This window comes from Schistocerca gregaria, chromosome 3 (genome assembly GCF_023897955.1).
Source record: "Schistocerca gregaria isolate iqSchGreg1 chromosome 3, iqSchGreg1.2, whole genome shotgun sequence".
NCBI lineage: Eukaryota > Metazoa > Arthropoda > Insecta > Orthoptera > Acrididae > Schistocerca > Schistocerca gregaria.
In genome coordinates this window covers 637,994,137-638,016,507 of record NC_064922.1, presented here as the reverse complement: position 1 = coordinate 638,016,507, position 22,371 = coordinate 637,994,137, and the positions used below count along the sequence as shown (strand labels likewise).

The following is a 22,371-nucleotide window of genomic DNA, read 5'->3' as shown; positions in this document are numbered from 1 at the left end:
TAAACTTCTATTAAGTCATATTTTATTTTTTTAGGTCTTATTTATGTTCGTTTTACGTCATAAATGCTTGCATGTTTCACTGTTTTTTTTTAGGTAGTAAAAATATGAACCCTAGTGGTTACCAAGAAGCAAAAAGCCATATTCAGGCACAAGAAATGAAATTCGTTACAGGTGTTAAGGGTTCCACAAGAGAAGATGGGCTAAGCAGCTATTAGAGAAGAACTGCAATTCTTTAGCCTCAATGATAAAATTCGAGATTACAGAAGAAAATGCAACGAACATCTGCAAAGAATAGAGAATGAGAGACTTCCCTTAAAGGCAAGAAATTATAAGAGCCATGGGAGACCAGACACAGGAATGACCCGACAGAGAAGGATACCATAGCAGACAATTCTTGTCTAATACCTGAAGAGAAAGATAAAGACGATGAATAACTTTCTGGGGTAACTCACCTTTTTTTCATATAGACGTGCAGCAATAATAGTATGTGGTTTCCAGAATAAGATTTTCACTCTGCAGCGGAGTGTGCGCTGATATGAAACTTCCTGGCAGATTAAAACTGTGTGCCCGACCGAGACTCGAACTCCGAACCTTTGCCTTTCGCGGGCAAGTGCTTTACAAACTAAGCTACCCAAGCACGACCCACGCCTACTACTCACAGCTTTACTTCTGCCAGTACCACGTCTCCTACCTTCCAAACTTTACAGAAGCTATCCTGCGAAGCTTGCAGAACTAGCACTGCTGAAAGAAAGGATATTGCGGATACATGGCTTAGCCACAGCGTGAGGGATGTTTTCAGAATGAGATTTTCACTCTGCAGCGGAGTGTGCACTGATACGGAATTTCTTGCCCGACCAAGGTTCGAATTCGGGACTTTTGCCTTTTGCGGGCAAGTGCTCTACCAACTGAGCTACCGAAGCACGACTCACGCCCGGTTCTCACAACTCTGTCCAAGAATGATAAATGTCCCGAGTTCGAGTCTCGGTCGGGCACACAGTTTTAATCTGCCAGGAAGTTTCGTATCAGCGCACACTCCGCTGCAGAGTGAAAATCTCATTTAGGAAACATCCCCCAGGCTGTGGATAAGCCTTGTCTCCACAGTATCCTTTCTTTCACTAGTGCTAGTTCTGCAAGCTTTGCAGGAGAGCTTCTGTAAAGTTTTGAAAGTAGGAGGCGAGGTACTGGCAGAAGTAAAGCTGTGAGACTGGGCGTGAGTCGTGCTTCGGTGGCTCAGATGATCGAGCACTTGCTCGAGAAAAGTAAAGATCATACTTCGCAGGATCATTTCTGTAGTATGTCTTCAACTCTCTCTAGTTAATAGCAGGAGTAGACGCAACCACGATGGTGAGTGGTAGCACTCTTCCTGAGCGTGAGGCATGCGAGCGAGATTCATTGCATCTTGGTTGTAATCGATCGAGCAGACTGGACCGGTTTTATGTCTCTGCCCACCTTGGCAATGACGTCACCAAAGCTGAACGATGGCCCCTTGCATTTTCGGACCACTGCGCCGTCATTTGCTCCCTGGCTTTACCACCTCAGTCAGTGTGGCGTAGCAGACGTTACTGGAAGCTTAATACCTCCTTCCTTAATGATCCACACTGCCGACAATGTATTGCCATTACATGGGCGTCTTGCGAAAGACACCTACCGCAGTACACATCCATGTTCCAATGCTGTCTCAAATGTGCCAAACCTGCGATGAGAAAGGCCTTCATACAATGTGGCAAGGAAGCAGCAGCATAGCATCGAGACACCACAATTTTCACTACGCCGTCCTCCGTGAGCTCGATACGCTCCCTCCATCACCTGACACCCATAGAGAACGACAACGTAATAAAGCTCGTCTCCTCTCTCTTCAATGTGCACGACTGCATGCTGTCGTGGTGCGTTCCCGACGACAAGACCTCCTCCACGACGAAACCCCATCCACAATCCATGCCGTATCCGACCGTAGTCATCGACGTCGACTTTTCGTCCCCAACATCACGACCTCCGATGGTGTTCACCACACAACACAGGCGGCGGTGGTGTCTGCCTTTGCTGAACATTATCGCCAATTTTATGATGATGAACCGATGGCGACGCCCATTCCTGATCTCCGTATTTCCTCTGATCGGACCCTCGTCGTAGCGGAGTCAATGTCCATAATGTCTGCAATCACCGCAGAACAGGTGGTAGATGCGGTCGACAAGGGGGCCAAGAACAAATCACCCAGACCAGATTGTCTCCTAGTGGAGTTTCACCGGGCGTTCACCACGTTAATGCTTCCTTGCTGGATGGAAATGAATCAGGAACTCTTTACTCCGTCCTTCTCAATTCCGCCTTAATTCGTCACTGGCATTCTTCTACCTGTGCCTAAACCGAATGGAGGGTCTCATGTCTCTGCATATCGCCCCCTTACACAACTGAATACAGACTATAAAATCTATGCACGTCTCTTAGCAGCGCGCATACGCACCGTCTTACCTACGTCCTTTCACCTGAGCAGACTGCACGTGGTTGTGGGGCCACCTTACAAACAGCCCTAGCAGAATGCCGTGACCTCATTGCACTGGCGTCGGTTTGTCCCCTTCGTGCAGCACTGGTATCCGTCGATTTCACGAGTGCCTTTGATTGCGTTCGACACCCATTCCTCCTCATGGTGGCGACACGTATGGGGTTCCTATTACTTTTTGTCGGTGCCATTCGCCGGTTACTACTTCCCGCTGTCTCGATGGTACAAGTCAATGGGAGGCTTGTAGGACCGATTCCTATACGCCGCTCTGTACGTCAAGAATGCCCTATGTCTACTTTACTATATGCGATTGCACTTGAGCCCCTCATCACTGGACTTCCCTCTAGATTGCAGGGCCTCACTTTGCGTGACTACACCTTTCACTGTAGGGCTTATGCGGACGATCTCCTCTTTCTCACCTGCTCCTCCACAGAACTCAATGGAAGTCTTTCTGGTAGCATTCTTAATGTCCGTAAATCGACTATGATGCACATTGGGCGCGGCCTCCCGGCTATGGTGCCGAACCCACTCCCAGTTAGTACCACCCTTCGTTACTTGGGTATCGAATTTAGGAGCTCCACACACCGCACAGTGGCCCTGGCATACCGGCGGCTTTTGCAGTCGATTCGGCACCATGTCCGCGGTCAAGTGCACCGTAACTTAAACCAACTCCAACGTGTGTCCTACGTCAACATGTATGTAGCCCCTAAACTGGTACACGTCGCCTAGATCCTCCCAATGACGTTACTCCTTGGCCGCCACATCCAATCAGCCTTTGGATATTTCGTGTCAGCAGGGGCACTTTTCAAAATCCGCTACAACACTCTAACATTGCCTCCTGCAAAAGGTGGCCTCGGACTCGTCAACGTGCGGGCACGATCTTCTGCACTCTTTGTCCACACTCTGTTGCGGCACTGGCAGGGGACGGTACCGTCCTTAACACGAAGTCTCTTAGATATCCTCCGACCAGCTTCTCTCGATCCACCGATCAATGTGGCACCTATTTCTTCATTATTGTACCACGTCGCCATTATTTTCATAGAACACAGCTACGTTAGGGCCGATCTTCCAGTCACCCGTACAAGAGGTTATTATCGTTTGTTTATGCTGTCTAACCCTTGCGACCCCATCGTGCTACAGCATCCTGACATTAACAGGCGCACGGTTTGGGGGTGCGTGCATGCACCCTTTTTACCGTCGTCTGTGTCTGCACTCAGGTATGTTTTAGTCTATGGAAAATTCACGACTAATAGTCGACTTTATCGCATAGGACTGGCCACGTCCCCACTCTGCCCTGCCTGTCAGCTCGAAGACACCAACGAGCACCGTCTTACGTGCCCCCTGAAACAAAACATATGGCTACTCATCCAACGAATCGTGGGCTTTTACCTCCGTGCCCCGCCAACGACGGTAACCCCGGATTTCCTGTTGTTGCCCCAGACATTTCACTACCCTCTGGCTAAGCACCATAACCTCATCTGGTTTCGAGGACAGGCTTTAGAATACCTCTTTCAAAGTGGTCTGCATACAGTCCTTGACTTCCGGTACAAAGTTGTGACTGCGCATAGCACCCTCACCGGAAAACCATCTTACCGACAAACTTTTGCCGGTTATCTCCACAGCGTCTTCCTTGACCCCCCTCAAAGTTGGGGTGTACCATTTCTACCTGTCACATGATGCAACAACCTTATCCACGTTCCCATGCACAGAACAAAAAAAAATGTTATATTTTGTTGCATTTAATGTTTTTTTAATTAACTACTTTTTTATTACCAACAGTCATTTGTATATGTTTAAATGGTATGGTACCTTGAAGAACTCTTGCATGGTGAATATATATGTAGTTTTAGTTTGTTCAATACAAATTATTTAAAAAAAGAAACAAAAAAGAAAAAGAAAACAGGATATATTATATTTTGTTGTATTTGATGTTATTCTAATTTTTAAAAAAAGTGGTAGAGCACTCCGCTAAAAGAAAAAAAAGATGGTAGAGCACTTGCCCGAGAAAGGCAAAGGTCCTGAGTTCGAGTCTCGGTCGGGCACACAGTTTTAATCTGCCAGTAAGTTTCATATCAGCGCACACTCCGCTGCAGAGTGAAAATCTCATTCTGGAAACATCCCTCAGGCTGTGGCGAAGTCATGTCTCCGCAATATCCTATCTTTAAGGAGTGCTTGTTCTGCAAGTTTCGCAGGGGAGCTTCTGTAAAGTTTGGAAGGTAGGAGACGAGGTACTGGCAGAAGTAAAGCTGTGATTACCTGCCGTGAGTCGTGCTTGCGTAGCTCAGTCGGCTTTCAGCCGTGATACCGTGCGGACGGGCTCGGCGCGCCGGGCAGTGCTCCGCAGGTGTTGTTTACCCGCTAGCGCGCGGTCGCGTCATTCTCTTGCCGTATAGTACCTGTACCGACCCGACATGGCGTTCTCATATCGAAAAGCTACAAACAAGCTAACGTTCAACGCATCGTACACGAGACCGAAGGCCCATGAAATTGAACTATTTGTCAGAGACATCATGCACATAGAAGCACAAGAACTGATAGGAATTCATCTGTCTATTGTAACCAGCACAGTGTACCTCAAACGGATTGACGAAGCGGCCTGCGACAGATTACTCCAACGATCTGCTAACGCCTTTCGCTTCTGTCACGCAGACGGTAACGTGAGCGTGGTAGGAGTTGACCATGCTGGTCTGGGGGTGCGTACCGTGCGCGTCCTTGAACTACCGTTCGAAGTTCCTGCCAACCTAGTCGTTGATGCGCTGCGGCCATACGGCACAGTTCTGAGTCACACAGAGGAGAAATGGAACACATTCGAAACGTACCCTGTCCTTAACGGGGTACGACAAGTGCGCATAGAACTTAAGAAGCACGTCCCATATTATATTTTCGTTGGTGGCTGCCGCGCAATTGTTATATATGATAGACAACCGAGGACCTGCTCGGGCTACGGCCAGGAAGGCCATGTTAGAACTGAGTGTCTGCAGCGACGCCTCGTTCAGGTGCCCCGCAATGAACTTCCCCAACGATCCACTATGACCTCTCTCCCGCTAACGTATGTGGAGGCGGCACGACACGATGTGATGGATGATCAACACATGCCACCTCCTCAAGCCGCTGCCAGCTCCGTTGGAGAGTCAACGCCGTCGACGACGACGCACCCCAACAGTGTAGAGGCCCCTACAGCCTCTGCCCACCGCAGCGTCGTGGGCGCCCAGCCACCGTCACTGTCGGGATCGGACACAGGGGTTTCTAGCGACCGAGGCTGTGTCGAACCCCGCCCTTCAGTGGATGTCGAATCTCGGACCCGAAAGAAAAAATCACCCAAGCGACACAAGAAGAGGCGATTGTCAGCTGAACAACAGGACAGGGATGTGCAGCCGGCGGAAGACATCGACTTCATTGACTCGCCCACAAGTGCAACGCACTCCAGTGGCATCATTCACCAGAAGGTGCCTGAAGACAAGGAACACACTCCTAAATCTGGTGGCCCAGAAAACGAGCCGCATTGCGTCGACTCCCAAAATGCGGGCTCCTGTGAAAGCGACCAGCCCCCAATGACATCACAATCGTCTCTTGGTGATTGGGCAGACGATATGGAGGCAGATGATGCACAACACACATCGATATCTCCACCAGAGCCCATGGCTGACATTGAGCCCGGAGGGCTCTGCCAGTCAGGGACTCATACGGCACAGTAATGCACAGCGTGCTGATGGATGGCTGTGTGGTGTGTGAGATCACTATGGGCTTGCACCGGCACACTGCCATCGCCACTTGATATGTCTCAGTCATACCGTGTGGGAACAGTCAATGTAAATGGTGTCCACTCCACTGTCAAGATCCGCATGTTACACGACATGATCAGAGCGGCAGACTTGGACATTGTCCTTCTCCAGGAGGTCCGTCCCGAGCTGCGTTTAGACCTATATGGCTACACCACGTACAACCTACCCGTGGGCGATGGCGCAGGAGGAACGGCCATCCTTCTCCGAGATGGCATAGACGCGACGGACGTGACGTACTTGCCGAACGGGCGAGGCATCGCACTCACACTTGGCGCAGTCCGCCTCATTAACGTCTACGCTCCCTCCGGTAATTCGTACCGAGGAGACAGGCATGTCTTCTATTCTGAGGAGGTAGCCCCACTTTTGCAAGGAAATATGGACCATTACATAGTGGGCGGCGATTTTAACAGTGTTCTGCGGCCCGAGGACCAGATACCGCATTACGTCCCATGTCCGGTTCTACAAGCATTGATACGTGACCTCGCGCTCCATGACACATGGCTCTTATATCATGGGACCCAGAGTGGATATAAGCACTTTACCAGCCATTCTGCCAGTCGTCTGGACCGGATATACGTCTCGCGTGCCCTGCGCACAGCAACCCGTGATGCAGAACTCTGGCCGACGGCTTTCACGCACCATCTCGCGTACATCTGCACTGTCACCTTGCCCCGACAACTCACAAGACGCAGCAGGGGCCCGTGGATGCTGAACGTCTCCCTCCTTCGCGAGGAAGCGTGTCGGCGAGCAGTCACTGACACGTGGCGTCGATGTATCAGGCGCCTGCCCATGTATGCTTCCACGTTGCTGTGGTGGCTGGGATGTGTGAAACCTGCACTCCGAAAGACCTTGATGGTCTACGGGCGTGACAGATCGAACTGGCAAAGGGCAACATCGGAATTTTACTATACAGAATTACGTGAGCTGGCGACGCAACCACCGTCTCCCGAACGTCAGATGTCCGTACAACGCATCAAAGCTCGTCTACTTCGCATCAGGACAGAGCAGCTAGAAAGTGTCCGCATCCGTGCGCGAGTGCAAGACTATATCCCCAACGAAACAGCGTCAGTGTATCACATTGTGCGCGAGAGGCGCCATCGCAAACGTCAGCTCATTACGGCGGTAAACACGGAGGATGGCGGCAGTGACACAAACGGACATCGCGCACACGTTCGCCAGACACTATCGGACCTTGTATATGGAAGATCCGCGAAATGTACGTGATTATGACGAGCTGTTGCACGATTTTCCCGCCCCTCGGGACGTGGCGCCCGATGATAGTCTGCTGTTGCCCATTACACCCGACGAGCTGACGTCGGCCTTGGCACGTGGAGCACCGAACAAGTCGCCTGGACCGGACGGTTTACCCCTGGAATTCTACCGCACTTTTTACCACCTAATGGGTGAAAAGTGGATCGAAATGTTTCAAGACCTGATCCGCCCTGATTTCACTATCCCCACAGAATTCACAGAAGGCATATTGATCCCAGTACCGAAACCGAATGGTGGTTGTAGGTGGCAGGATTTTCGCCCACTCACGCTCCTCAACAACGACTACAAGATCTTCGGCCGTATCCTCCGCGCGCGTCTCCACAGCGCTATCGGGAAAGCCATCCACACCGATCAGACATGTTTAGGTGGTGTCAGCAACATTCATACGGCGTTAGCAGCATACCGCGACGTAACTGCTTTGACGGCGACCTGCAAAATACGAGGCGCCCTTGTCGCCGTCGATTTTGACCACGCATTCGACCGCGTCGACCACGGCTACTTACGCGCAGTTTTGCAACACATGGGCCTCTCTCCGGAGTCTGCACAGGTGGTCCTTCGACTGGTCCACGGAGCGCGCTACCGCATGATGGTCAACGGTTATCAGGCTGGTCACATTGTTGTTGGACGGTCAGTGCGACAAGCGTGCCCCCTGTCGGGTATATTATTTGCTGCAGCGCTTGAACCAGCTTTACATGGTGTACGGCAGCGATTATCTGGTATCTCCTTGCGGGACGTGACCTTTCGTTGTGGTGCATTCGCCGATGACGTGGTATTCCTGGCCAGATCAGAGGATGAAATTCATATGGCGCTACAGTGGCTACGCCAGTACGGGGCGGTCGCTGGGAGCATCATCAACGTGAAGAAGACAAAATACATGGATGTCGGAGGGGGGCTTTTCCACACAACGGCAGTGCCCTTTGACAAGGTGCCCGTACTTAAGTGTTTAGGAGTGCAATTCTATAGCGGCTACGTACCGTCGGCTCCTACACCAGACACGTGCTCTGCTCCAGGACAACAAACTGCCGCGCTTGGATATGCTCCTCAGAACACGTTATGTCAACACCTATCTTGTCTGAACTATTCTGCGCATATCCTTCCCTTGACGGCTACGATGGCCGACAGATTTCAAGCAGCATATGGACATTTCGTAAGCACCGGTCTTATTTTTAAAGTCCGATACGCCACCCTGACACTACCGCAGCGGGCTGGCGGTATCGGTTTAATTCATGTATATAACCGCGCGCGATCGCTTTATCTCAACACTATGCGTCGCAAGTTGACCTCTGCCCACGCCACTCTCACGGGCACCCTGATAGCGGAAGTGGCACCACACTCTCTGCATCCCCCGGTTTCTGTAGGACACATTTCACCGGCACTCACCCACATCAGAGAGTTCTTGCTTGACTTCAGCTACTTACGGTCAGAACTTCCGACGACACGGAAGCACGGCACAAAAGACTATTATCGCCTCTATCAACAGCGGCAACCTGTAAATACGGTCGTCCACAGACATCCTGAAGTTCCCTGGAACACCGTGTGGCGAACGGTACACACGCCTTTTCTACCTACGACGGTGCGTTCATTGTGGTACGTGGTTGTTAATGGGAAGTTCGCTACTCGTCAGAGGCTACATTCCGTACATCTGACGGACGACCCCTTCTGTCCGACATGCTCAGTCGTTGACTCGGATGCGCACCGTCTGACTTGTGCCGCGACCAGCGAGTGCTGGCTACTGACGCAGCGCATGCTGGCGTTACTCTTGCGGCGATTACCGGAGTCAGTCTCCCCTGACGAAATATTGCGCCCCGACGACGTATACTTTCCATCAACCAGAACGAACGCCGTTAACTGGCTAAAAGGCATGGCTGTTTACTACATATTTTGCGATGCTCCCAAAGGCACACTCGACTTTTGGTGCCTATTCATGACAACACATGCAGCCTTCAGCCGCCACCCGAAGTACAGAACTCGTTTCGCAAATTATTTAGGTTCATTATTTGCGGATCTTCCTGCTCACTGGGGCGTTCCGGGTATGAAACGCTGATAATGAAGAATCCTGGAGCATATTGATCCTCTACGCACGGAATAGGGAAGAAACCCTCCCAAGAGACTAGAAGACGACTCGGACGCTCGGCTACGGTAGCTGTAGGATTTTTCTTTGTCATGAAAAAATAAATAAAAAATAAATAAGTAAAACTTCGAAAAACCCACTACATCCTCTTCCTGATCCTTCGATCCTCGAACCCGACAAAAAAAAAAAAGTTGCTAGAGCACTTGCCGGGAAAATGCAAAGGTCCCGAGTTCGAGTCTGGGCCGGGCACACAGTTTTAATCTGCCAGGAAGTTTCAATAGTATGTGGTATTCACTTATGATCATCTTGCACGTACGTGATTAAGCTAGTTAGGCATTTAGGCTATTGCTTCACATTTCATTTATTTCTTGATAATGATTTTTGTAAATAATGCATTACAGATGAAATGGAATAATTATGTACATGATTACAATACCAGAAAGAAAAATGACAGTCATCACTGTTAATTAATCTTTTCTTTAACACGAAGAAATGTTCACAATGCTAGAACAAAAACTTTTGATAAGTTACGCAGTGTTATAAAATAATCAACATTTAGCCATATTTACTAATTAACTTGCGATGTGTGTGTAAAATGACTCTTCCCCATAATTACGATTTATCGTGTAAAGTGACCAAAAGAACTAACCATGTACGTGTTGTCGTAATATAGAGATGGAGGGATTTATCTCACGCCAAGTGTGGCAGCATATCCGAAACGACTAAGTTTGTAAACTGTTCGCGTGCCGACGTGGTTAAAGTATCGTACATGGCGAAGTGTTATATCCTGAATCTGTGCCGAGGCAATTGTGGTGCATCATGGGCCATAGACGACAGTGATGAACAACGACTGCGGAGATGGGTACGGGCGAATAGACATGCAGTTGAGCAAGTGACCATCGAGATGAATCAAGGAGTTACCAATAATGTCTCCTCAACGACCGTTCAGCAAACGTTGGTGCGTGTAGGTCTCCGTAGCAGGTGCCTGATTCGTGCATCGCCGCTAACTGCTGTTCGTCGGCTATGAAGGCTGGAATTTACAGCTGCTTTACTGCAGCTTGACGTCCAGTGTATTGAGACAGGTGGCCCTTTCAGATGAATCACTTTTTATGCTCCATTGGACAGATGACCGTTGACCTGTACACCCGTCAGCAACCTTCAAAAGGGTCTAGGCAGGAAGTGGGAACGTTATGGTCTGTGGAAAGTTTTCGTGGCAATCCCTGGCGGAGCTCGTCATTCCGGGCAGCACGATGGAACAACAGAAGTGTGCATCTATTCTTATGGACAATTTCCATTCCTACATGCAGTTTGCTTTTCCTAGGCACGATGGCGTCTATCAGTGCGACAGTGGGTCATATCACACAACTTACATTGCACATGTGTGGTTTAAAGAGCACCAGAATGAGTTCACCATACTACCCTGGCCACCAGACTCCATATATTTAAAGCCAATAGAATATCTGCCAGGCCACCTCGATCGGGTTGTTCTCGCCACGTATTCCCAACCGAGAAATCTAGTGCTGTTGCCAACTGCCCTGTAGGCTCAAGGCTCCACATCTTGTCGGTACCTTCCAGATCCTCATCGCTGTCTTCCTGCTACAGATGGTCGTATTAATGTGACTGGACTGTGTATAAACGGCTATATTGGTTTCTATCGAATACTCATTGTCTACATTTACAATATTTGAAACATAAGTTTGTCGGCCATACACCGATGAAGTAAATACGTAAATTAACAACACACAATTTAAAAATGGTATCATACGAGAGCTATTGCTAAAGTAAGGCAAAATCGTGCGCTAAACGGAAACCACAATGAAAACCAGCTGAAGCTTTGCACACATGTGTTTGGCAGTGTCTCTAGTATGACCCTCAATCGCGTCACACCGCTCGTTTCAGTTCAAAGCGCCTAATGAGCACGTAAATATATATTGATATTAATGTCTCCCGCCAAGTTAGAAGTTCTGTGGAGTGGTTTCGCCTGAATTTATACAACCTGGGCAATGTAATACGTCTGACCGCAGCCACTTTCGGCAACCCGCCGCGCGTCACCGAGGAGGAGGAGGGATCTGCGCACCATAGGGAGAGCCCTGAGGAGAGGAAAATGCAGTTACTCTGCCAGCACACAGCAGAAAACCGGGCAGGCGTCCTCGCCTTGCTCAAGGAGGGACAGGTTGCGAAGGACCTGTCTGACAACGTGAAGCACGTCGAGAACTGATGGAAATTAGCAGCCGTTAGGACGGAAAGCCAAGTATGTACGCGCGAAAGCTGTCTGAGTTCTTCTGGCCTGGCGGCAGTCATTTTATCTGCCTTCGAAATCAGGATTGTGCCGACAATTCCAGCACCCCACGGGCACTGAGAGGTACTTACACAAAGCGCGGAGAATCGGCGCAGGGCGGAGTGTGAAAGACGTCAGCGTTCTCTAGAAGATGTTTTTCTTGACAGTGAAGACATTTCTTACAAATCAAGGACGCCAACAGATTTTGAGATGAGACCAAACATGAGTCTGTCCAAGTCTCACACAGAGAGAGCGGTTATAAAGAGATGTTGTTTAGCCGCGGAATCCGGGTAAACATCTTAAGAAAGTGAAGTCGTGAGAAAGATACCGGTTCACGTGCCACACTCCAGCCGACGCCAGATACGACATTTCCACCCCGCACGGTGAGGCATGGCTATGAAACCGCAATATGTCATTGGAATGCATTGAAAGTTTTGTTTGTCTATGACAATGCGAAAGAAAGAACTGTGAGATGGAAGAGAAGCGAGAAGGGAGTCGTGGAGACTCTGTGGAAGCGAGAGGACAAGTTCGCACATTCACTCATCGCCAACATCCTCCTTCTGACATCGTGATATCACTGCTTTTTGCCAGGCAACTGACGACAGGTAGACAACATGGAGATCGTACCTGGGCCCCGCCGCTATTGCTGATGAGGGCTGTGTGCTCGCGCTGCACAGGTCCGAGGCGATGCGCCGAACCGACGCAGCGCCTGCCGCCGGGAGCAGTACACGACGAACGATAACGGAGAATGGTGAGACGATTCTTCCCCATCCTCCTTCCCTTCCTGACCAGTCAAATCTCCCCTGAGAGTTGTAGTTTTCATGTTTTGCTTACATAACTTTTACATTCATATATGAACGCCTTAACAGCATACCACTGGTGTTTGATTTCATTTCATTAGAGATATCAACTAATTGTTAGGTTCTAATGCAGGGCAATCTCATCAGTCATCTGCTGCCATTTCAATTCCTACGGCAGAGAGAATAATACGTAGTTCACAACATTTTTGGCACCCAACGTGGGGCGACCTTATTGGTAATTTTCATCTGATGTCACAAAATATCTCGAGATGACTAGAGTAACGTAATTGTCATGCATTTACTTCTTCATGACAGTTGTCGGCCACACTCTGCAAGGACGATGAAGATACTCCTGCAGCGTTTTCGATGGGAAGTGTTTGATTACCCACAATACAGCCAGTAATTGGCTCCCCCAGAGCTACATCAGTGCTCACATGAACTGCTGACTATAAAGACAACATTTTGGCATAGACAACGAGCTGTAGACCAACGTAGAGAACTGGCGGAAAGAACTGGCGTCTGTCTTCCATGAAAGGGTAATGCAAATTTTGTACGACATTAAGGCAAATGTGTAACTCGGAGCGTTTATTACGCAGAGAAGTACCTGAGAGGAGTAACTAACTGTTGCAAAGAGAACTTTTTGGACTTTTACAGTGGTTTCCACTTCATGACCGATCGGAACTTACTCTCCAAATGCTATTCGTATACACGTTTTTAGTAATGGCTGCTTCAGGAAACGTTGAGCCCAGCAGGCTTCCACTAGAGCACTGAGTGGGGCTAGTCTATTTGAGCCCTTATGTACCCGACATGACTTTCATTTATATGCTTGCTTCAAAATGGGGTTAAAGTAAAATGATCTGAAAGAGTTTCTTGAAAATGATCCGTAAGTGTTTCTTGTGATACATTAGATTTGTCAAGAATTATATGGCAACGATTACAGAAGTGTCTCCCAAATAAATATATTGCATCATTACGTGCGTTGCCGCACCAGTGCACCAAATAATGGAAAGTAGTAACCTGACGTAAATTTAATCACAGGGTATTCGAAATGTTACTCGGCAGTTACAACACTTGTCTTCGGAAATGACATCCATGCATATGTCTGAACGCGACTAATTGTATTCGAAAACATTTTATGCAGATTGTACTGTGATATGCTTGTCATACAAGCAGTAATTTCAGTTTTTAAGATAAAAAATGTGCGTGGGCTATTATAAAGGGTGATTCACGAAGACATGCAAATATATTAACATGTTACTCTAAAAGCAAAGCTAAAGAAAAAAGTTCAAATAAACACAGATCCGCAAATGTTTAATTACGGAGTTACGGCTAATAAAAGATTTTGTCTGAAATTTAGCAACTTCGCTAATATGAAGTCATCGGAAAACTTTACGCGGCTACAATAAAGCACGATTTCCATTTATTGTGTTGTTATTCATGTGGTGAATGTAATAAAACATGTCCCAGGCCTGTATCTACAGTAGTTTGCCAGAAAATCCACTGATGCAAAGGCGTAATTTCGTAAAAAATTTAATTACGTAACTACTTGGCCCAATTTGTTTTTTTAAATTCCAGACAACCTCACAAAGTTTCCAACAGAGTTTGTAGATAATTTAATTTTGGAAAAATGATGGTAATAATATTGACAGAGTCTGTACGAATGAGTCATATAGTTTCCTTTCATGAATACCATAGCACACTAGAATTCATTTTACACCGGAAGAAACAAAGCTCAGTATTAAGAAAGTTGTAAGGTGTACAACCAATTTCACAATACATTCGCGATAAATGTTCAAAAATGTCTCCACCGAGTACAATGCATTTAGCTGCAGTTGAAATGAACACATTTAGTTGCTCTTTAAGTTTCACCGGGTTGTCCTTAATTTCGTCTGCTGCATTCATAAGTCGAGCAAGAATGTCTTACGTGTATTGACTCCAGCCTGATAAACTATGTCTATCATCTATCCCCATACACAACAATTCATTGATGTTTAATCGGTCTACCTGGGTGGCCACAGACACATAACACCACGACCAATCCATTTCTGGAGAAAATGTTCTTTTAAATGTGCAGTAGCAGCGTTAGTGAAATGACGAGGCGCGCCGTCACGTTGAAAACAATTGCAATCTCATAGAAAGTGGAATATCTTCGAACAAGCGGGGCATTTGTTCTTGAAGGAATTGTAAGTATCTTTCGCCAGTTGGACTTCCTGGGAAAATGAATTATCCAGTAAAGCGTAAGTTGATTATACCACACCACTCAGTTATGCTAAATCGCTGCTGGAAATTGCGTTGCACTGTTGCATGTTGGTTTGCTTCACACCATACTTTCCCGTCATGTAGATTGTTTAAGCTATCTCGAGTAAACTGTATTTTATCAGTAAAAAATGTATTTGTGTAAGTGCCGATTAGTATTTAACCAGTTGCATAACTCCAAACGAAAGGCAGGATCTCCCGAATGTAAATTGTAACATCTCTTAGCAAAAGACATATTATATGTAGTAAGAAAAGGATCAAAGAATAATTGAACTGGATGATTGTAATTGCATGGGCAACGATTGTGTGAACTTTATGTAATAAAGTGTAAGCAATATGTGTCATGTTTTGTACTTGTATAGAATTATGTACCGATTGTTTTTATTTAGATAATATCTTTGTCAGCAAACTGAAACCGCCAAAGACGATACTTATTAAATATCAAACAAAGATGAGAAAATGTGACTACTATAAAGAGTAATACCGAACACTAATTTCTCTGTCGTCTTCTTGTAGTTACGTGAGTAGGAAGAGCCTGTTACGTTATATTGTACGCTTGCGTTAGCATTATTTTGTCAAGATTGAGAGAGGGACGCCATTAGACATTGATTTGGCAAGATGTGTAATAACTTAATCTGTTTAAATGTTTTGAATAGAGTTACTTAGTGAAAACTTGCACTATGATTTGTAATAAGCTGGCCTGGCATTTTATCCCATCCCTTTAAAGCATTTTCAGTTATTTAAATATCATTCGTGGTGCAGAGCTCCGCTATGAACGAACGAGCCGCTTCCACGCCACATTCCAACTGCATCAAATGAAACCAATCATACAGGAAACAAGCGAACAGGTAATAGTGAACTAAAATTATTTCTTTCAGCTTCCGGAATTGCAGAGCAGAGCCGCAGATTTTATGATGTGTTTTAAAGGTTGACGCGGACTGCTGATAATATATTATTAACAGTGCAAAAAGATAATTTATCTTCATAACATCAAAGAAATCTTGCTGTGCGTAGTTCTGGTCTGGCAAACCTTATAGTAAAAACATCTTTTTCTCTGATAATAGTCTCATGTTCTCGTGTTAGTCGTGGTACTTATTGGTGTTTTACTGTTAACAAAAATCGACTGCAAAATTTTGATGTTGAACAAACATTGCGTACTGTAACATCAGTATTGATAACGAAATAATTTTCAGTAACCTTCTCAATAACTGTGAAGCCAGGAAGGTATGTGGAATTTTATGGGGAGTTACAGTAACGAAAAAATGTTCCTTTAATAGAAAGCGAGATCCAGAATAATAAGAACATAATATATTTTGTTTTGTTGAAAATTAATGATCCAGAGAAAGTCACAGCACAGCATCGAAAATAAGTTTTATGTGTTTTCTTTTATTGTCCATTGTTATATACATGTATGTATTTAGTGATAAATGTATATATGTATGTGTCTCATGATTAATGTCATGTATTCATGAATGTACAAAAATACTTTCAAGAAAAAAAAAAAAACCGTACCACTGCAAGCGAGTCAGAAGAAAAGATCCTGATGGTACTGAGAAACCGTAACAGCTACATAATCCGGGGGCAGCCGAACCCCGAAATCAGATCCATTAAAGGTAAGACTACAGTATAGTTGTCCTGATCGTAGAAGCTTAACTCCAGTGAAATGATCTCATATCGCTGTTGGTGTGCGTATTTAGGCGTTAGTCTTTATGACAGGGCAAAGTTGAGTGTAGATAGTAATTTTTAGTGTGCAGTGTATTGTAGATAAATTACCATATTTTGTGTGCAAATGGCAAAACTGTGAGATTCTGTGTTCGAGTTGGTAATTTAGGAATATGCTTAAATTGCTTAGTCAACGTCCGAGCAATAAGGATAGTGAGGGACAGCCATTAGTTAGTGCAGGGAATGTGGAAACGGGTGCATTAGGCAGCACAAGTACTGTCTTTGAGGATACACCATGTGAAAATGTGGGGGCAGGGCACAGGAAGTGGTGCCACCGACCACCAGTGCACAAGGAGATGTAGATAAGGAAATTGTACCACCCCAGAAAAGAAGGAACCAGAGAGTGGTAATCTGCCTGGTGGGTATTCACTTCAGGCAATATTAGAGCGCGTGCTGGATTACCAGTCAAAATTTGCGCAACAACAATCTGAAGAGGACGAAAAAAAGGAGAGCTTTCTCGCACAGTAAACTGGGCGGGATTTCCAGCGTGCTGAGCGTGACCAGCAACTTGTGCAATCGTTAGAAATTATGAAAAGAGGGGTTGCCTGTATGAAACAGAATTATGAGTCGATACCTAAGGCCGTGCAAGAGTTGACTGTACGGGTCAACAATCTGCAAATAGCAAACACTAACATTGTAGACCCCCCCATGAACCATGGACCTTGCCGTTGGTGGGGAGGCTTGCGTGCCTCAGCGATACAGATGGCCGTACCGTAGGTGCAACCACAACGGAGGGGTATCTGTTGAGAGGCCAGACAAACGTGTGGTTCCTGAAGAGGGGCAGCAGCCTTTTCAGTAGTTGCAGGGGCAACAGTCTGGATGATTGACTGATCTGGCCTTGCAACATTAACCAAAACAGCCTTGCTGTGCTGGTACTGCGAACGGCTGAAAGCAAGGGGAAACTACAGCCGTAATTTTTCCCGAGGACATGCAGCTTTACTGTATGATTAAATGATGATGGCATCCTCTTGCGTAAAATATTCCGGAGGTAAAATAGTCCCCCATTCGGATCTCCGGGCGGGGACTACTCAGGAGGATGTCGTTATCAGGAGAAAGGAAACTGGCGTTCTACGGATCGGAGCGTGGAATGTCAGATCCCTTAATCGGGCAGGTAGGTTAGAAATTTTAAAAAGGGAAATGGATAGGTTAAAGTTAGATATAGTGGGAATTAGTTAAGTTCGGTGGCAGGAGGAACAAGACTTCTGGTCAGGTGATTACAGGGTTATAAACACAAAATCAAATAGGGGTAATGCAGGAGTAGGTTTAATAATGAATAGGAAAATAGGAATGCGGGTAAGCTACTACAAACAGCATAGTGAACGCATTATTGTGGCCAAGATAGATACGAAGCCCACACCTACTACAGTAGTACAAGTTTATATGCCAACTAGCTCTGCAGATGACGAAGAAATTGAAGAAATGTACGATGAAATAAAAGAAATTATTCAGATAGTGAAGGGAGACGAAAATTTAATAGTAATGGGTGACTGGAATTCGAGTGTAGGAAAAGGGAGAGAAGGAAACATAGTAGGTGAATATGGATTGGGGCTAAGAAATGAAAGAGGAAGCCGCCTAGTAGAATTTTGTACAGAGCACAACTTAGTCATAGGTAACACTTGGTTTAAGAATCATGAAAGAAGGTTGTATACGTGGAAGAACCCTGGAGATACTAAAAGGTATCAGATAGATTATATAATGGTAAGACAGAGATTTAGGAACCAGGTTTTATGTTGTAAGACATTTCCAGGGGCAGATGTGGACTCTGACCACAATCTGTTGGTTATGTCCTGTAGATTAAAACTGAAGAAAATGCAAAAATGTGGGAAATTAAGGAGATGGGACCTGGATAAACTGAAAGAACCAGAGGTTGTACAGAGTTTCAGGGAGAGCATAAGGGAACAATTGACAGGAATAGAGGAAAGAAATACAGTAGAAGAAGAATGGGTAGCTCTGAGGGATGAAGTAGTGAAGGCAGCAGAGGATAAAGTAGGTACAAAGACGAGGGCTGCTAGAAATCCTTGGGTAACAGAAGAAATATTGAATTTAATTGATGAAAGGAGAAAATATAAAAATGCAGTAAATGAAGCAGGCAAAAAGGAATACAAACGTCTCAAAAATGAGATCGACAGGAAGTGCAAAATGGCTAAACAGGGATGGCTAGAGGACAAATGTAAGGATGTAGAAGCTTATCTCACTAGGGGTAAGATAGATACTGCCTACAGGAAAATTAAAGAGACCTTTGGAGAGAAGAGAACGACGTGTATGAATATCAAGAGCTCAGATGGCATCCCAGTTCTAAGCAAAGAAGGGAAGGCAGAAAGGTGGAGGGAGTATATAGAAGGTTTATACAAGGGCGATGTACTTGAGGACAATATTATGGAAATAGAAGAGGATGTAGATGAAGACGAAATGGGTGATACGATACTGCGTGAAGAGTTTGACAGAGCACTGAAAGACCTGAGTCGAAACAAGGCCCCCGGAGTAGACAACATTCCATTAGAACTACTGACTGCCTTGGGAGAGCCAGTCATGACAAAACTCTACCAGCTGGTGAGCAAGATTTATGAGACAGGCGAAATACCCTCAGACTTCAAGAAGAATATAATAATTCCAATCCCAAAGAAAGCGGGTGCTGACAGATGTGAAAATTACCGAACTATCAGTTTAATAAGTCACAGCTGCAAAATACTAACGCGAATTCTTTACAGACGAATGGAAAAACTGGTAGATGCGGACCTCGGGGAGGATCAGTTTGGATTCCGTCGAAATGTTGGAACACGTGAGGCAATACTGACCTTACGACTTATCTTAGAAGAAAGATTAAGAAAAGGCAAACCTACGTTTCTAGCATTTGTAGACTTAGAGAAAGCTTTTGACAATGTTGACTGGAATACTCTTTTTCAAATTCTAAAGGTGGCAGGGGTAAAATACAGGGAGCGAAAGGCTATTTACAATCTGTACAGAAACCAGATGGCAGTCATAAGAGTCGAGGGGCATGAAAGGGAAGCAGTGGTTGGGAAAGGAGTGAGACAGGGTTGTAGCCTCTCCCCGATGTTATTCAATCTGTATATTGAGCAAGCAGTAAAGGAAACAAAAGAAAAATTTGGAGTAGGTATTAAAATTCATGGAGACGAAGTAAAAACTTTGAGGTTTGCCGATGGCATTGTAATTCTGTCAGAGACAGCAAAGGACTTGGAAGAGCAGTTGAACGGAATGGACAGTGTCTTGAAAGGAGGATATAAGATGAACATCAACAAAAGCAAAACGAGGATAATGGAATGTAGTCCAATTAAATCGGGTGATGCTGAGGGAATTAGATTAGGAAATGAGACACTTAAAGTAGTAAAGGAGTTTTGCTATTTAGGAAGTAAAATAACTGATGATGGTCGAAGTAGAGAGGATATAAAATGTAGACTGGCAATGGCAAGGAAAGCGTTTCTGAAGAAGAGAAATTTGTTAACATCGAATATAGATTTAAGTGTCAGGAAGTCATTTCTGAAAATATTTGTTTGGAGTGTAGCCATGTATGGAAGTGAAACATGGACGATAACTAGTTTGGACAAGAAGAGAATAGAAGCTTTCGAAATGTGGTGCTACAGAAGAATACTGAAGATAAGGTGGATAGATCACGTAACTAATGAGGAGGTATTGAATAGGATTGGGGAGAAGAGAAGTTTGTGGCACAACTTGACTAGAAGAAGGGATCGGTTGGTAGGACATGTTTTGAGGCATCAAGGGATCACAAATTTAGCATTGGAGGGCACTGTGGAGGGTAAAAATCGTAGAGGGAGACCGAGAGATGAGTACACTAAGCAGATTCAGAAGGATGTAGGTTGCAGTAGGTACTGGGAGATGAAGAAGCTTGCACAGGATAGAGTAGCATGGAGAGCTGCATCAAACCAGTCTCAGGACTGAAGACCACAACAACAACAACATTGTAGACGAGATAGGTGTCTAGGTCAACCGATTAGAAAAGCCAGAAATAGATTCCACACAGCTTGTAGAGCAGAAGAGGAACGAAAAAGCGACTAAAATTGAAACCATATTCAACTCATGGCTAGAAGCGAAGGAGAGCGAGATCGACAAAAATATTGATTCTAAGGTACAAGCAGCCTAGCCAGATAGAGATTCCGAATCGTTCAGTACCGCAGTAAATAGTCAATTGTAGAACGACGTGCAAACCATCAGACAAATACTCAAAGAGGATATTCCGCAGTGGCAAGTGAATATTACCAAACGGATATCCGACTTGGAAAAGGATTTAACACAGAGCAGCAAATATCTTGAACATGAAACTATGTCGCGAACAGCCACTGCTTTTGGCAACGCACAAACGTATGCGCGACGCAACAATGCTGAATCTTTAGGCGATAATGCGAAGAGCCGTAGCTTCGGTTCGGAGCACAAAGCCTATGTCCCAGGAAACAATCATTATAGTCCAAAAATATTGGATGAAGAAAGTTTGATAAAAAATAGGCGGTTTCAAACGTTTACTACAGAACGGAAGTCATTACACCCAGTAGTAGTATTCATAAAAAGGTTTAAAAATATCTTGCCTAGTGTGTGGAACGAAGCACAGAAAATTCAATGGGTTATGTCCTACATTCAGGGTGATGCCGCGTTGTGGGGCATGGAAGCTGCATGACGTATAAACAGTTAGAAAGGGCGTTTTTGTCGAGATACTGGTCGCCTTGTATACAAGAGCGGCTAAGAAAAGAAGTATACAATCCCTGAGACGGTGTTTCGAGAAGTATATAAACAAGACGCTCTACTGGGATGAGCCTATCTCATCAAGAGACATAATAAGACTCCTAAAATCACATTTACCCATTCATATTAAAGAGAAACTAATACACGTACCATAGAACGACATGGAACATTTCCTGTCTGCTCCAGATTCAATAGACTTAATCCAGGAAGACGTAAAAACAGCGTGTGATCACTCACGGAACAATGGAGCAGGGTGTAAACATGACAGAAATAATAGTCCACAAAACAACAACCATGGAATTGGTGGGGGAGGTAACAAGCGGCAGGAGCACTCACAAAATGGTAATAATGGTAGAAGTCAGAATGGGTATGGGCAGCCTTCTCATAATGAAAAGCGTCGATTTGACGACCGGTACGATTCCGGACCGCCCGGGACCAACCGCTGAAAAAATGTGCGAGGTCAGTGGCATAGGAATTACAGCGACAGTAATCGCAATTGGAATCAGAATCAGCGACCAATCCCAGAACGGCCAGGTAATGACCAGTACGATAACAACAGACCACTACTGGATAACGCGCCTATTGCGCAGTCGTGGCGGCCTACAAATCAAAACGTACACATAGTAGAGGTCGCGGACAGTAGCCGTCCAAGTACCTCGCAAGCAAGCCATCCAACAAACTAGAATCGGCCACGATATGCTCTCCGTCGCTGACCGAAGAGTGGAGTGAGAGAAACACGAATGACAATACTATATCAGGAATACATCTGCTGCGGTACAACGACGGTAACAGTATGGATAAAGATCTACTGACCGAATCGCATGAATGTAATAAAGATAGCAACGAAAATGTGCAAGCCATAATAGAAGCGAAAATCAATGATGTTGCAGTAAATATAATCATCGACACAGGTGCCTCAGTGAGTGTAACGTGTACAGAATTGCTTAAAGCGCTGGGGAAGGGACGTAGTATACCGACGTTCCCGG

At 45.7% G+C, this 22,371-nt stretch overlaps 1 protein-coding gene and 1 pseudogene across 1 annotated transcript; both read left to right on the top strand.

The window, feature by feature from the left end:
* Window positions 1-1,262: 1,262 nt before the first annotated feature.
* On the top strand, window positions 1,263-1,427 carry LOC126357004 (small nucleolar RNA U3; annotated as a pseudogene).
* Window positions 1,428-5,523: 4,096 nt separating this feature from the next.
* LOC126355539 (protein IWS1 homolog A-like) lies at window positions 5,524-6,189 on the top strand. The gene has a single exon (XM_050005885.1). It carries the CDS (start codon window positions 5,524-5,526, stop codon window positions 6,187-6,189), a length of 666 nt encoding a protein of 221 aa, XP_049861842.1.
* Window positions 6,190-22,371: the final 16,182 nt, after the last annotated feature.